The 15,830-nt window shown below is 40.8% G+C and overlaps 1 protein-coding gene across 5 annotated transcripts in view; it reads right to left on the bottom strand.

The window, feature by feature from the left end:
* Positions 1-14,917, bottom strand: part of Kdm4c (lysine demethylase 4C) — a 196,988-nt gene extending 182,071 nt beyond the window's left edge. For 3 of the 5 annotated variants that reach the window (XR_005090854.1, XR_003734985.2, XM_037202679.1), the window contains exons 1-2: positions 14,711-14,888; positions 2,872-3,032 (exon numbers count right to left, since the gene is read on the bottom strand). Coding sequence is in view for 2 of the 5 variants with exons in the window: in XM_037202679.1 (XP_037058574.1) it covers positions 2,872-3,015 (144 nt within the window). In the remaining 3 variants the exon portion in view is untranslated. Of the gene's footprint in view, positions 1-2,871; positions 3,033-14,710 lie in introns of those variants that run through there. The other 2 variants (XM_028873963.1, XM_028873964.2) reach the window with 2 other exon arrangements.
* Between the last annotated feature and the right edge of the window lie 913 nt (positions 14,918-15,830).

The raw sequence follows: 15,830 nt of genomic DNA, 5'->3' as shown, positions 1-15,830 counted from the left end.
ACCATAAAGACCATTTAAGATTTGTGCTACACAGAGGTGTGGGGCGGGTGTTTTTTTGGTCTTTTTAATGGGTTTGGGTCTGGGATAATTTTCATTGTTTAGGGGGGTTGGTTACAAGTTGTTGTCAAGGGTTAGGAAAAAGGCTAAGCAAAGGAGATTATATTTAAGGTTCTTGTTTAAAAAAAAAGAAAGGAAGAAAGAAAGAAAAGAAAAAGACAATTGCTAGTTTTAAATACTTTACATTACATTGAATTGGATTGTTTTATATTGATACAAATTTGAAACTGATATTGCTAGAAAATGCTATATGTATATTTTTAATTGTATTCATACCATTCATTTAACAATGTAATGCAATTTTCTGATCCTTGAATGTTATTATTACCAACTATTAGGATATAAAGAAATGAAAGTTAGTAGTTAGACATTACAATAGAACTTGTAGTCATATTAGATATGTTTTAAAAATTGAGCAGAGATGTTTTAGACAGGTCATTTTCAAACCCTTCAGAGATCTACAGAATATGGCATTTAAAATGTTTTAATAACTTAGAAAATTTTTCTTTTTTGAGACATGTCGGCTCCTGGCAGTACCAATCTACTTCAGAGAAAATATGGGCATTGAAGAAACTGCATATGGAGTCAACTTTCATTGTGGCAAAAGTTAGCCACTGGACAACAAAGTATCCTTGAATCAACAGGACAAAATGGACAGACAGAACACGAAACAAGGGACTACTGATTCTTGCCAAAACAAGTGAGGTTATGGCTTTATCAAAAGGCATCTTCTGAGGCCAGGACAATATGGCCCCATCCCTGAAGTGGCCTTCACAATCCAGAAAAGGTACAGTGCCCTTTTCTTCGAAGGCAGCTTAACAGGCAGAGGGCCGATGGCTTCTGTTGTGCAATGGAACAGCAGCTGAAAGCTCATGCCTCTCGAAAGTAGACTGGCATTTAATAGAGGGATGTGGAGAAGAAGGGGATGCTGAGATGAAGCCATATATACACAGCCAAGAAGAATGGACAGCTGAATTCAAAAACTGTCAACAATTTCCAGAATTTAAAATCCTGAATCATGACAGGACACTAGTGGAATTCAGGTGTTTCTGGTACATGGACTGCTCTCACCCAATTTGAGGTTGAACTGTTGACCTTATGTACATCCTACTTCACAAATGAGTCTGTCAGATACGCTAAGCCTGTAGGCTGAAGATGATGCCCCAACACTTCGGAGAAACCTCAGGTGACTGTCCAGGCAGCTGACTGTTTCTGTCAACTCACAAATTTTTTGGAAGTTGCTTGCATGCACTTCCTGTTTTTATTTTTGTTAGCTAATATTATTTCCTTCTTGGATCTCTGAAGGAGTTGAAGATTAGTTAGTTATAGTTGAAGATTAGTTAGTTATAGTTGAAGATTAATTAGGATAGAAAGTGAATTAGATACATTTTGGACTTACCAAAATAGGATAGATAAGGGAATTATTTTCTCTGATTTGTCAAATACAAATGAACTAGACATCGTTTAGGTATTTGTTACTTGTATATATTGTATATAGTTAATGTACTTTTGTATACAGTTTTTCTTTTGTTAGTTATAACCTTTTGCTTTTTTTTTCTTTATATTAAAATAGAAAAGGGGAAATGTGGTGGTATTCTAATTGTACTGAAATGTGATTTTAATTGTATGTTAATAAATAAAGTTGCCCGGGGGTCAGAGCTATTAGAGCCATAGACAGAGTGTGGCGGTGGTGGCGCACGCCTTTAATCCCATAGATCTCTGTGTGTTCAGGGATACAGCCAGCTTTGGAGACATATTCCTTTAAGACCTGGGGGGCTGTACATACAGACAGTGACGAGGCAGTCACGTGTTTGGGTTTACAACCAATGAGAAGGCAGAACAAAAAACTATGAAAATACGGACAGACAGGAAATAGCTCTCTTTCAGAAAGCTAGGAGCTCACAGGAGGAAGGGTAAGATTTTAGTTCTGAGCTCTGACCTCTCGGCTTTCTCTTTTACATTGGTTCTGTGTTTCTTATTTAACAAGACGGTTGGTTACATCTACACAGAGGTAAAGGTAGATGGGATAACACCATACACCCACACCACATACAATTTGAGTTTTTTCAAAAATACATCAAAAGGCAACTTGATAAAGAATGCAGACTGTGATTGCCTAAGATGGCAGTGATTCCAGGAAACTGAAAATGACTATTTAAAATATATAATTTCTATATGTGATTATGATAGAGAATTTATTAGTGGTGACCACTACACAACTAAGTGAATAAACAAACAAACAAAAACACTGAATTACAAACTATAAATGAGGGCACTGTATCTCACGTAAGTTATACTCCCACAAATTGTTGTCATTGTTGTTTTAAAGTGAGACAGGTATGGTTGGTAAGGCCTATCATCCCAACATTCAGGAGGCTGAAGTGAGAAGATGGCTGTAATTCAAGATAGACTAAAACAGGTAAAAAGAAAAAGTAGAAGCAAGGAAAGGAACACAGAGAGGGTAATCACCTTAACCTTCAAGTTAATAGGTGCATTCTATGAGAAATGGATGGAAACTGATATACTCACAACCTCTGGAAACCTTGATTTAAAAAATAAAAAAAGACAAGAAGGAGTGGGAGGAGGAAGATAGGAAGAAGAAACTACCACAGAACATAGCCTAGATTAAAATATACAAAAAGAAGTAAGATAAATATTCTTTAAGAAACGTAAGTGTTCCAAGTGGATTAACAAGAATAGCAGACACATTCCATTGAAAGAAATGAACAACAACAATAACAACAACAACAAAAACTAAGACCCTAATTTAAAAGTCAAATGATACTTTTCAGTGACAAGTCTGAGTATAATCACCTTTGCAAGACCTGCTCGGTGGGCTCCTTTAGACTCCATGTATGCGAGGTATTTGTTGAACTCCCGGAACTCCTCCATGGAAGGTCTGAAGGTCATTATCTTACAGCTGGGATTCAGGGGACTCTCCACCTCTACCACCTCCATGATGGCTTCAGACGTCTCTGCAGAGAAAATGTGACCATTAACAATAAATTACTGAAGTTGTGTTTAATCAGTGACCTTCACCAACATAGCATGTAAGTGTCTACCAAAGGAAAAGGAACTCCTATTTAGTTATTGACCACGCCTTCTCGCCTCTGAGACTTTCACATCTTTTCCTAGAGTCCCGGAAAAAGAGGCCTCGGGTGGCTTCCCGACATGCTCCTATTCTGGGTACTGAATCACTGGCCAGATGGTACTGCTGACTTCCATGAAACCTTTCCAAGTAAAACTGAATTTTCTAGAAGTACAGTCTATCACAGATGTACAAGTTCCACTATCTCACTTACACATGCACATATATAAAGGCCCAGGATATATACCGCACGGAAGATGTTCAACATCCCTAGCACAAACCTAAGTATGCTTCCAGCTTTTTAAAACACGCTTTTCTATAGTAATTTATAAACCAATCACATGGCAAAACCACCAGAAACTAGGCTAAAGTGCTGAGGACAGAAAACAGGAATGGGGCACCAAAGGAGCTCACTCAGCTGATAAGAACATTTATTGTGTATGCAAAAATGAAGTCCTGAATTCAAACTCTAGCATCCATGTTAAAAGCCAAACATGGTCATGTTTTATAACCCCAGCACTGTGGGAGGAAGCAGGGACAGAAGGATCACTGGGATTTGCTGGCTGCCAGCCTAACTCAAGGTTCAGCTAAGAGATCCTGTCTCAAGGGAATAAGGTGGAACATGATACCACAAGACACCTGATGTCCTCCTATCTGGTCCCGTTCTTTGCACAGTCACACAAACTCCTACAAACAACACACACACACACACACACACACACACACACACATCACAAAAAACATATTCTTAAAAGACTCTCATTCTATATAGCAAACTCATAATTCTTTAGAAGTCCTTGCAAAACAATCATGGACTTCATAGGATATTGGACTCTCCCCACCAGGAAATCATAATTCAAGGATATTCAAATCCTTTATGTAAAATGGCTTACTGCTTACACATAACCTACACATATCTTTTTTCTTCTTTAAATCATTTCCAGGTTACTTATACTATCTAATACAATGTAAAGGTTAAGGCAATAATTGATGTTATATTTTTAGAGTATATCTCACTCAGGATTAGTATTGTTGTGATTAAACACCATGACCAAAGCAACTTGGGGAGGAAAGGATTTATTTGGCTTACACTTCTACATCACAGTTTATCATCAAAGGAGGTCAGGATAGGATTTCAAACAGGGCAGGAACCTGGAGGCAGAAGCTAATGCAGAAGCCATGGAGGAGCTCAGCCTGCTTTCTTACAGAACTCAAGACAACCAGCCTAGGGATGACAACACTCACAATGGGCTGGGCCATCCTCCACCAATCACTAATTAAGAAAATGCCCTCCAGGCTTGTATACAGCTGATCTTATGGAGGCATTTTCTTAATTGAGGCTCTCTCCTCTCTGATGACTTTAGCTTGTGTCAAGTTAATCTAAAAGTATCAAGCATGAAGAATAAACTTATGCTGATACAATTTTTCTTTTTGAGACCTCTGATATAACCCTGACTGCCCTTGAACTTGTTATATAGTGGAGAATGACCTTGAACTTCTGATCCATATGCCTAAACCTACCACATTGTAGGATTAAAGACATATGCACACAAGGCTTAGGTAGTACTGGGAATCATACATAAAGCCTCTGGGCAAGTAAGTACTCTTACCAACTAAGCTACATCCTTAACCAAATACAAGTTTTTGAAAACCCTTGATTGCTTCAATTCATTGATCCAAAAACCTCAACTATAGAAAGCCAACTGTACTTTTTTACCCTCTAACAGTACTTACCCTAAGATTCTCAAAAAAGTTAAGATCTTTGTGACTTCAAATATTCCTCCCCTTGAAGCAGCCTCTGTCTGTTTCCTACTTTTGGGAATATAGGACTGTCCAATATAGGGCTCAATAGGCCACCCTCTGCTCCATCTCCTTGTCAACACCCATACTATATACAGCAGCTGCCTCTCCTGAGCTGCCACTTCCCACTAGCCATTGAGCAAGCTATCAAGCCCTGAAAAGAAAGGCATGCTGGAAATATCAGGGGGCTGGAGAGAAGGCTCAGAAGTTAAGAGCACTTACTATTCTTACATAGGACCTGGTTCAATTCCCAGCATCCTGACTAACAACCATCTATAGAAATGTATGTGGTACATATATCATCTATATACATGTAGACTATATATACACAAATGAAATAAATCAGAAATGAAATAAAACAGAAAAAAGTATCAAATATTAAAAAGTCTTTACATAAAATGGTATGTTTGGGAGAAGGAAAACAATTATCCTAAACAAAGGAAAAGTTACTCAGAAAACAGATTAGTCAAGCATGATGGAACACACCTATAATCTTGGTACTTGAGAGGCAGAGGCCAGAGGATATTCACAAGTCAGAAGTCAGCCTGTCCTACATACCAAACTCTAGGTGAGGCAGCTATGGACTCCTGTCTCAAAAACAAACAGCAAAACAACAAACAAGACTAATATGCTTCACTAGCAAAATAATAATAATAATAATAACAGCAGAAAACTCTAAGTAGCCCACAAACTATCTGTGTCAAAACAAACTTGTTACATGAAATGAAACATTCCTTTTCTTCTGCCAAAGTACAGGAGCAGCCTTAGTATTTGAGCAGAGGAAGCACTCATTGAAATGGGAACTGCAGCTAGCAATACAACAAACAGTGACTGAATTCCTGACTTTAGTTCCACAGGCATTCAGGACGAAACAGTCCTGGCACTAATGGAATAACACAGACAATACGTAAATAGCATTAATGCAAAAAAAAAAAAAAAAATGCAAATCTCATCTTAAGAGGGGAAAAAAAGCAGCTTTCATCTTTTTAGTTTGTTTGTTTGTTTGTTTGTTTGTTTGTTTGTTTGTTTTTGAGACAGGGTTTCTCTGTGTAGTTTTGGTGCCTGTCCTGGATCTTGCTGTGTAGACGAGGCTGGCCTCAAACTCACAGAAATCCGCCTGGCTCTGGCTCACAGCTGCTGGGATTAAAGGTGTGGGCCACCACCACCTACCCAACCCAGCTTTCATCTCAAAGGGAATAAGAGATAGTTTATTCTGGAGCAATTTTGAGTGACTGTGGCCCAGGAAACATAGATTTAGGTTACCCTAAATTCCATGTTCCAACATAGAAGCAGTCTCATGGAGTTTTATAGTTTTACAGAACAAAGAATTATAAATCAAGGCAAGTTAAAATCGATTGTTGGGTACATCACAGAGGTAGTTGCAACAAGATGAGGGAAGCTTTTCTATAGGCCCTAAAGGCTATTTGATGACATTCTTGCTATTTGGTTGGTGAAAGCTAAGTTAATAGATTACAAAAGGATTTTATTTATTAGTCAGTCACAAGATGTTAGTTCTGGCACAAACAGGAGAAGGTAGTGGCTACTAGGTGCAGATGACTAAAACTAGTCTAAGATAAGGTAAGTAATCCACAATAAAGTAGCTACCCTCTGGGCATGCAACATTCCAACCTCTCTACAGTATTGAAATTCTAATCAACCAGTCCCAGCAGACAAAGCTGCCTTTCACGAGTTCTGACTTACAATAGTAAGTACTAAGAAGATGCAGCACCAACAGGGAGAGTTCATGTTTCAAAGTAGGTAAAAGAAGGCGTGTCAGACAAATAAAATCCAGTAGATGCCTGAAGGAGAGAAATAAACAGATATATATCTGGAAGAAGACTATTTCAGGCAAGGAAGGAATCTCCTTAGGCTCTGTTCTTTAAGAGATAGTAAGGAGGCAAATATTGAAAACAAGACAGAGAAGAGTGAGAAAGAAAAGACTAGAAAAAGGAATTTGGAGTTTATCTTAGTATGCCAGGAAATAATTTTGGATTCCTTTCCCCTTAACCTCTCCAGTTCCTGGAACTCAAACACTTTTTCACACCATTCAAAGAGATAATAGCTCTCTAAGGTTACCTATTCTAGGGAAACTGGAGTAGAAAGGTGTCTCGCTCACATTTTGATTTCTTGTTGCTGTATAAGAAAAAAGAAAGAAGGAAAGAGATGATGAAGGAGGGAGAGCACCAAAGAGGCGATTTACCCAAATCTAGGCAAGACAAAAATCAAGGCTTATATATATGGTGGGCAGTGAAATGCAATTAGATTGCCTATTTAGTATATTCTGGAGAATATTTCATGACAAAAATGAAAAAGGAACAAAGTCAACATTTCTGAACTGTGGCTGCAGATATAGCTCAATGGTAAGATATTTGCCTAGCATGCAAGAGGCTTGAGCCCCAACATGTGGGCAGGAGGGAGTAGCTCTGGGCATTAGCAATAATTCCAACACCTAAAATTCTAACACTGAGGCAGTAAGATCATCAATTCAAGACCAGCTGGAGCTGTAGAACAAAACCATGCCTGAAAATACAGAACAAAGGAGAGGGGTCCAAGTATGGTGGCGCATACCCATATTTCCTGCACTACGGAGACTGAGGCAGGAAAAATCACAAGTTCAAGATAAGTCTGAGTTACATAGAGTTTAAGACCAGTATAGTCAATAAGACCCTGTCTTTGAAAAAACAGCGAAAAAGAAAAGAGCCAGGCCTGTAAACCTGCCTACTCTGGTGACTTAGGCAAGAGGATCACTATGAGTTGGAGGCTACATGGTTAATGGGCTATATGAGTGCCACAGTAACCTCGGTCACACAGAAACATAAGACCCTGTCCCAAATCGCTTCCACATTGGAATACAGAATTTGGGGTAACCTAAATCTGTGTTCTCAGGCCATGGTCACTCAAAATGGCTCCAGAATAAACTATCTCTTGTTCCCTTTAAGATGAAAGCTGTGTTTTTTTGCGTCAACAGCATCCCACAATCTAATAAGTGCTTTAACACGTTGTACATATTACTCTTTTTTTAAATGTATGTAGAATATAACACCCAGCAAAAATAAATAGAACAAATAATAGGCTGTTAGCCAAGCACAATTTCGGTACTCCAAAATGTCAAAAACATTAATCAACACATTCATCAGAAAAGGAGTTATTTGGCACATACTTCACTCTTAGAGATAAGAATTAGTTTAATTTCAATATCAAAAAATTTCATGTAAACAACCAATAGTAATCTCATAATACCATACCCTAAAACTCTCTGGAAGACATAAGAATCAAAAGAAAATTTTCAATTGTTTTAAGACTATACTAAAATCTCATCTAAGTTATTAAAAGTAAAGGCTATTGCAAGAAAATTTAACAAACAAACAAAAAAGTAATACTGGGGGATGGAATGATGGCTCAGTAGTTAAAAGTACTGACTGCTCTTACAGAGAACCCAGGTTCAATTCCCAGTACCCACATGGAAGCTCATGACTATAACTCCACTTCCAGGGGATCTAACACCCTCATACAGACATACATGCAGGTAAAACACCAATGCACATAAAAATAAATCTTTTTTTTTTTTAATTAAAAAAACAAAGCAATAGTGGTAATTCCTTCAATCCCCTACCCTGTGACAATGTCTGGCTACATAGCCCTCATCACACTGAACTTGAGATTCTACTGTTAACCAGCCAAGTGCTGAGATTACAGCAGGAGACCACCACCCATCACAATCAGCTCTGGGGGCTTTGCTTTTTCCTCCTTCTATTTCCTATAGTTTCTAAAAGGCATGCATTTTATTATGTCTATTATTAAGTACATTAAAATCTACTTATAAACTATTTATTATTTTATGCATTTTAAATCTTTTCTCCTGTGCAAGCAATGATTCACAGAAGAAAATTTAGAAAATGCAAAAGGAACAATTTACCAACAACTTCATTACCACAAGTAAATAACCACTATCAATGGCTATGAGGAAGGAAGAAAACAGAATGATTGTTTAAGACTTTAACGGACCTACTTTATGGCAAATGAGCAGAGTTAAAGAGAAATTGACTTGAAGAGACATCAACTCCAACTGAGCTGTTTGCCTCTTTTATTTTGTTTTTGTGACAGGGTCTCTCCTATGTAGCCCAGGCAGGCCTTGAGCTAAGTCTGATTTGACCTGTAACTCCTGATTCCTCCTGCCTCTACCACCCCATCACTGAGATTACAGGCCAGGAATGTGCAATCAACAAACCCTCAATTCTAGCAGAGATTTCAGAAAGGGGGGAAGGGATTAAATTGAATAAAATAGAGGAGCACTGACGTCAAAAGGAGTAAGAACAAAGTATCAAACCCATTCTTAGAACTAGGAAACAGGTGGGTGTAATGAGAAATGATGGGCCGATCAAAGCTTTACAAACTACAGGCTAAAACTACAGTCTGGTTCTACAACGAAGAAAGGCTAGAAGGTGGAGCAAGGGGGATAAATAAACTTCTTAAAGGGCTTATTCGGACTGTGTGGATGGGATTAGACCCAGCTAGCATGGAATATGAAAAGCAACGTCTTTGCAGTGTCTCAGCTAATTCCAAGGAGCAGAGAGAGAAGTGTACAGAGAAACTTGGGAAGTTAGGGGATTGAAAAATAAAATGAGCTATGGCATTGAGTCTGTCTCATTTTAATTAAACCTTATACCTGAAGGACATCATGAATTATGTGTCAGCTCCCTGTCCAAACAAAATAATTGTTGCTGTTATTTTGTTTCTTTTAACACTAGAATTTTAAATTTATATTTTAGGACTCAAAACATTCTCTATGGTGGCAAAAACAAAAATACAATTGTATGTATAAGGTCCTAGGTTCTATCCCCAGTACTGCAAAAATAAAAACAAAACAATGACTTTATACAATACCTCCCAAGAAATTCAGATGAGAAACAGCGGCAAGAGAAAGGAATAGTGGCACAAGCCTTCAGTGCCAGCACTCTGAAGGCAGACGCAGGCAGTTCTCTGGGGATCCAGGCCAGCCTGGTGTACACAGTGAGTTCCAGGCCAACCAGAACTGCAAAGTGAGACCTGTCCCCCCAAAAATAGACAGCTGAATCTTGAGGTAGGCTTCCTAAGGAACCTCCACTCTTAATTCCATACTGACTGTACCAGTCTGCACTCCCACCAGCAATGAATAATCCTTTCCCTAGAAACATGTGCTGTAGTTTTACTAATGTTAGCTACTCTGAATGCATTAAGGTTAAATACCCAAGTAGTTTGAATTTACATTTCCCTTATGACTAAAGATATTGAGCACTTCTTTAAGTATTTCTCAGATATTTGTGTTTTGTTTTTGATAATTCTCCACCTAGTTCTGTATCCCATTTTTAATTCTTTTTTTTCCTGTACTTTCACTTTTCTTGGGTCTTTGTACATTCTAGACACTAACACTCTATCATATGTATAACTGGTGACGATCATTTCCCCTTCTGTAGCCTGCCACTTTGCCCAAACAATAGTATCCTCTGCCATACAGAAGCTCTTCAGTTTCATGAGGCTCTGTGCACTAACTGTTGATCGTAGTAGAGGCTGTGCCATCAGTGTTCTGTTCAGAAAACCCTTCCCTGTGCCAATGAGTTCAGGTATCCCTGACTTTACGTATCATATTCAGGGTACCTGGTCTTCTGGTGAGGTCCTGAACCCATTTAGAGTTGAGCTTTGTTTGGGAAAATATATATGGATGTTTTCATTCTTCTACAACCAGTCTGACCAGCACCATGTTTAAAGATGTTTTCTTTTCTCCAGTGTGTATTTCTGGCTTCATTATATAAATTCAGTTGTCTGTCCACAGGGATGTAGAATCATGTCTGGATATTCAATTCTATTCCATTGAGCGACATGTCTGTTTTTACAGCAATATCATGTTGTTATTATTACTATAACTCTGTAATATAACTTGAAATCAGGGAGGGTGCTACCTCCTTGCATACACCCAAAGGACTCTATTTAAAGAGATACTTGCTCATCCATGCTCCTTGCTGTTCTATACATAATAGACAGAAACTGGAAACAGCCTAGATGCTAATAAACTATTAGAATGGATAATGAAAATGTGGTACACATTTACACGATGGAATATTACTCAGTTGTTAACAATGAAACATAGTGTTATAGAGAGATAACGGGAAGATAGAACAGGAAGATCAAATGAGCAGGGAAATAGAAAGGCAGGATAAAAGAGGTAATATTGAAGGCCTTTTAAAAAACCATATGGAAACCTATTACTTTAGAAGTTTCCTAAAAAATATATATCTATGAAAGTAATCTAAATGGAATCATCATATAATGGGGAAACAATACACCAACTACACATCGTATGCCACAAACCCCAGTGCTGGGAATGGGTTACATCTTTTTGAGTCAATAGCCAAATGGGCCTCACGGGCTAGGGGCTGGAGAGATGGCTCAGAGGTTAAGAGCACTCACTAACTGCTCTTAAAGAGGACCCGGTTAAATTTCCAACACCCACATGGCAGCTCACAACTGTCTGTAACTCCAAGATCTGACACCCTCACACTGACATACATGCAGACAAAACACCAATGCACATAAAATAAAAATAAATAAATAGTTTTTAAAAAAATCACAAGCTTTGCCAAAGCTATTGATTACTCAACACAACCTAATGGTAAAGTCCTAATGCTGAAGACACCACCTACTTATGTCATCAACATCAAACACATAGAATTTGAGCTGGTATCCAAATAGAAGCTTTACCCCAGCTGACTAGCATTCATGGTGCTATAAGTTACTTGGCATGCTACCAGAGAAGAAAGTTAATCAGCATCACCCATCTACAAATTCTGTAGCCTACAACAATGACCTGCCTGCAAGGTATACTAGTGTTACTGGAGTAACCAACCACATTTTTTTTGTTCGATTTACCATGAGATGGAACCCATATGTGACACTGCTTAAGTGACCAAGCACTTGAAGTAGGTCATGGACATAGGAGAACATCTACTGTTATTCTGCTAAAGGAACATTGCAATAAAATGACTGCTAATGGCATATTGCTATACCTATAAATCAGTACTCCACACAACCCTCATCAGAGATGTTTCTTGCAGTGGACAGTAATTAACACAGAGACCCACAACTGGACAATGAGCAGAGAATGAGAGACTTGAAAGACTCAGGGTCTAAATGAAATATCTTCATCAAACTCCTCCATCCCCAAGTCTCAAGGATCTATGCAGAAGGTAGAAAGACTGTAAAAGGCAGAGCCAGGCACAACAGAAATGACATACATGAACTCATGCAGACTGTGGGACCACATGTAAGACCTGCATAAGTTCAAGCTAGATGAGGTACCAGCACTGAGAGGGATAAGTGGACATGGAGTCCCACCCCTAAGCAAGAAGCTATTTGCAGTGGATACCTCCTGAGAAATCAAAGTCAGTTTTCTGAAATGGAGTGTCACTGGATATATCAACCACACTCTAGGGCAGGTCTCAGGCCCAGAAGTAGTTGGTCATGATAAAAAAGGATCTCTCTCTCTCTCTCTCTCTCTCTCTCTCTCTCTCTCTCTCTCTGTTCCTCCTCCCCCCACCCCCCACCCCCAGTATGTGTACTTTCGTTTTATTTGGGAATGTTTTGTTTTATTTTTTTGTTTTGATTTTTGGTTGGTTGGTTGGTTTTGGGGGTGGGGGTTGAAAGACAGAATATGATGTAGAGGGGTGGAGAGATCTGGAAGGAATTGGTGCAGGGGAAAAAAACATGAAAAATATGATCAAAATATATTGTATGAAAAAAACTTAAATAAAAATTAATAAACAAAAAATGGTACTTACAGAAGAGCACCCAAACATTAATATATGATAAAAGAAAAAAAAATTTAAGGAAAGACCTGCATTACATATTGACCTTAATGACAGTACAGAAAGTACCTATTTTATCATTTAGCCTTTAATAAATAATAACAAATAAATATCAAGGGCATAACTACAAACAGTAAGAAATACTGCTAACAGGAAGTAGGGCTGGAAAGGTAGGTTGGTAGGGTGTTTGCCTACCAGGCACAGAAGCCTTGACTTCAATCCCCATCATTGAGTCAAACAATGGTAAGTAATCCCAGCCATCAGGAAGTAGACTGAGAGGATCACAAATTCAAGGTCACCCACCAACCCATGTGGGCTACTAGAGACAGTATCAAGACAAAGGGAAAGGATGCAGGGCTGGGGTAGTAACTAAGTTTCCTAGTAAAACAAAGCAGGCCTGAGTTGAATTTTGTTGTATTACCGATTTTGTAGAGAACTGTAAACATTATGTGTAAACTCATAACACTAAAATGGGAAGAAGGGCCTAAAATTCTTAAACAACTAGGCAATACATTCCAAAACAAAGCATGACAGGTTACTAGGCCAGCAAGCTTCAAGAAAACTTAACTAGTGATTACGCTATAGTTTAAAAAACAAAACAAAACAAAAACAAAAAATTTTTTCTTTGTTTCCCATCTTAGAGACCTAAGGTCTTCAAACGCTAAGCATGCACCCTACCACGTGAACTATATTCCCAGCCTGAAACCGTAAATTGTAGAGAGTAAACAGCCAGTAGCAGCGCAGAAATGTGAATACCAGGAATCCCTGCACTGGGAACGCAGAGGCAGGTGGATCTTCTTGAGCTCCAGGCCAGCTACCATAAGAAGTTCCAGGTCGGGCAGGACTACACACAGTAAGACCCTGACTCAAAAACCAAAAAATAAATTTTTAAAGCCACTAATTTTTAAGCACCAGGCTTTTAAATTAGACTATTAATAACCGTTGCCATAGAAACAGTAAATCCCTTCTCCCCCCACCTCCCCAGCGCGCGCCCTTTATAAGTGCAAAATTCAAGTGGGTGAAATAGGGCAAAGATTGGTGCCAACCAAAGTGGATCGAGCCTATCAAAAGCCTCTCTCGGGAACCGACTGCAATTCTAACTCAAGCTTTCTAAGCAGTGCTGGATAAATTACCAAGTGTGAATGACTGCACTGAGTTTAAAAAAAAAAAAAAAGAAAGAAAGAAAGAACGAAAAGAAAAAAGTTTACCAAGTTTTCTTTGAGAACACCTAACCAAATGCAGTACGCGCCAGCTAGCCCAGCTCAGCCACGCCGGCGGCTGCCTCCTGGGTCCACTACGAAGAAAGCATCCGAACTGAGCCCAGCTGCTATCACTGCAGAGCAGAGAACACCCAGTTCCAGCCCGGGCTAGCCCGCCTGCCTTCCCCGCAGCATTCCCACCGCACAACACGCCCTGTGCCTGGCAGTTCCCATGCCACAGCCAATCGCATTTATTAAGCGCCCACTGTCTAAACCGCATCATGGCTCCTCCGGGAACTGCACAAAGAAATGGCCTTAAGACGGAGGAAAGGAAAAGAAAAGGTCATCGCGCCGGGGCCGAGAACAAACACGAGTGAGGGGCGGGCTACCTGCTAACCTCGCGGGTCGGGGCAGCCGGACCCAAGGGAGGCCCGGAGGGCGCACAGGCCGGGCCTTCCCGTGTCGGCCGCAGACGGCTGGGTCTGCGCCCCAAGGCCACCCAGGCGTGGCAGTCCGGAGCAGCAGCACCTTGGTTCGGCTCCCGGGAGCTCGGCGAGCGAGCTCCGGAACCCGGAGGGCCAGGATGGGCTGTCACGGCCGCCTCCTCCTGCCTCCCTCCCAGCTGACGGCCGTGCACCGCGGAGCGTCCAGGCCCGTGCGGCTGCCCTGCCGACACCGGCCGAGGCCGCCACTCCTGCCGCTCCGCCCCGACCGAGAAAGCGGTTTACCTGCGCCGCGGGCGGAGGCCCGGACACCACCCGGATGAGGAGAGGAAAGTGCGGCCTCCCCGGAGGCTTTTGGGATCTTTGGAAGACTTGTTCCGCACTAGGTGACAGCTGTTCGCTGCGCACGCGCACCGGGCGCCGCCGCGGGATCCCTCCGCCGCTTCCCCTCCCTCCCCGGCTCGCAGGCCGCCGCGCAGGCTAGCTCGGCCGGCGTGTGGGGCACGCGCCCTCACGTGACCGCGGGGCCGGGCGCTCTCCGGGTCACGTGGGCTTCTAAACTGTTTAAAGGTACCCAGCACCTACCTAGGAGCTCAGACTTCCGCTCCCTGCTAAGTCTCATGTCTCCGTAGTGTCTTTCCTTTGGCCCTGGGAACAGGCGCGTCTGTCCTTTCTCCAAAGAGCAAAACAGTGAAAAAGCAGAAGGAACAGGTGCACAGATCTCTTCCCGAAGCAGTCAGTGGGTTCCCACAGGTCTGGACCTAAAATACTACCCGCTCCACAAGCCTGCCTAGACTCTGGATTCGGGTCTCGGAGCCAGGGTGACTACTGATTTTTACAGAGATCCCTGTCGGGCGCCGGGGGGGGGGGGGGGGGGGGGGGGGGGCGGAGGAGGAAGAAAGAAAGAAAGAAAGAGAGAGAGAGAGAGAGAGAGAGAGAGAGAGAGAGAGAGAGAGAGAGAGAGAGAGAGAGAGAAAGAAAGAAAGAAAGAAAGAAAGAAAGAAAGAAAGAAAGAAAGAAAGAAAGAAAGAAAGAAAGAAAGAAAGAAAGAAAAGAAAAGAAAGAATTCAAAAGTTGCTGAGCATTGATCATAGGCACAAGTCTATACTCTCAGCACTTGGTAGGTGGATCTCTGTGAGTTCAAGGCCAGCCTGGTTACAGGTCAGCTGGAGGTACATAGTAAGACCTTGTCTTAAAAAGAAAGAAAGTCAAGGAGCAGGTCTAGTTTAAAAATAACAGAAGAAGTATGACAGATCCTGGGTTTTTAAAAAAAAAAAAAAGAAAGAAAGAAAAGGAAGAAAGAATTCAAGTGTAAAGGGCATTATACGAGTGTATGTAGCTGGGCGGTAGTAGCGCATGCCTTTAATCCCAGCACTTGGGATGCAGAGCCAGGTGGATCTCTGTG

The sequence above is a fragment of the Peromyscus leucopus genome, chromosome 2, assembly GCF_004664715.2.
Source record: "Peromyscus leucopus breed LL Stock chromosome 2, UCI_PerLeu_2.1, whole genome shotgun sequence".
Taxonomy (NCBI): Eukaryota; Metazoa; Chordata; class Mammalia; order Rodentia; family Cricetidae; genus Peromyscus; species Peromyscus leucopus.
The sequence above is the reverse complement of the archived record's forward strand: the minus strand, read 5'-3'. Positions and strand labels throughout refer to the sequence as shown.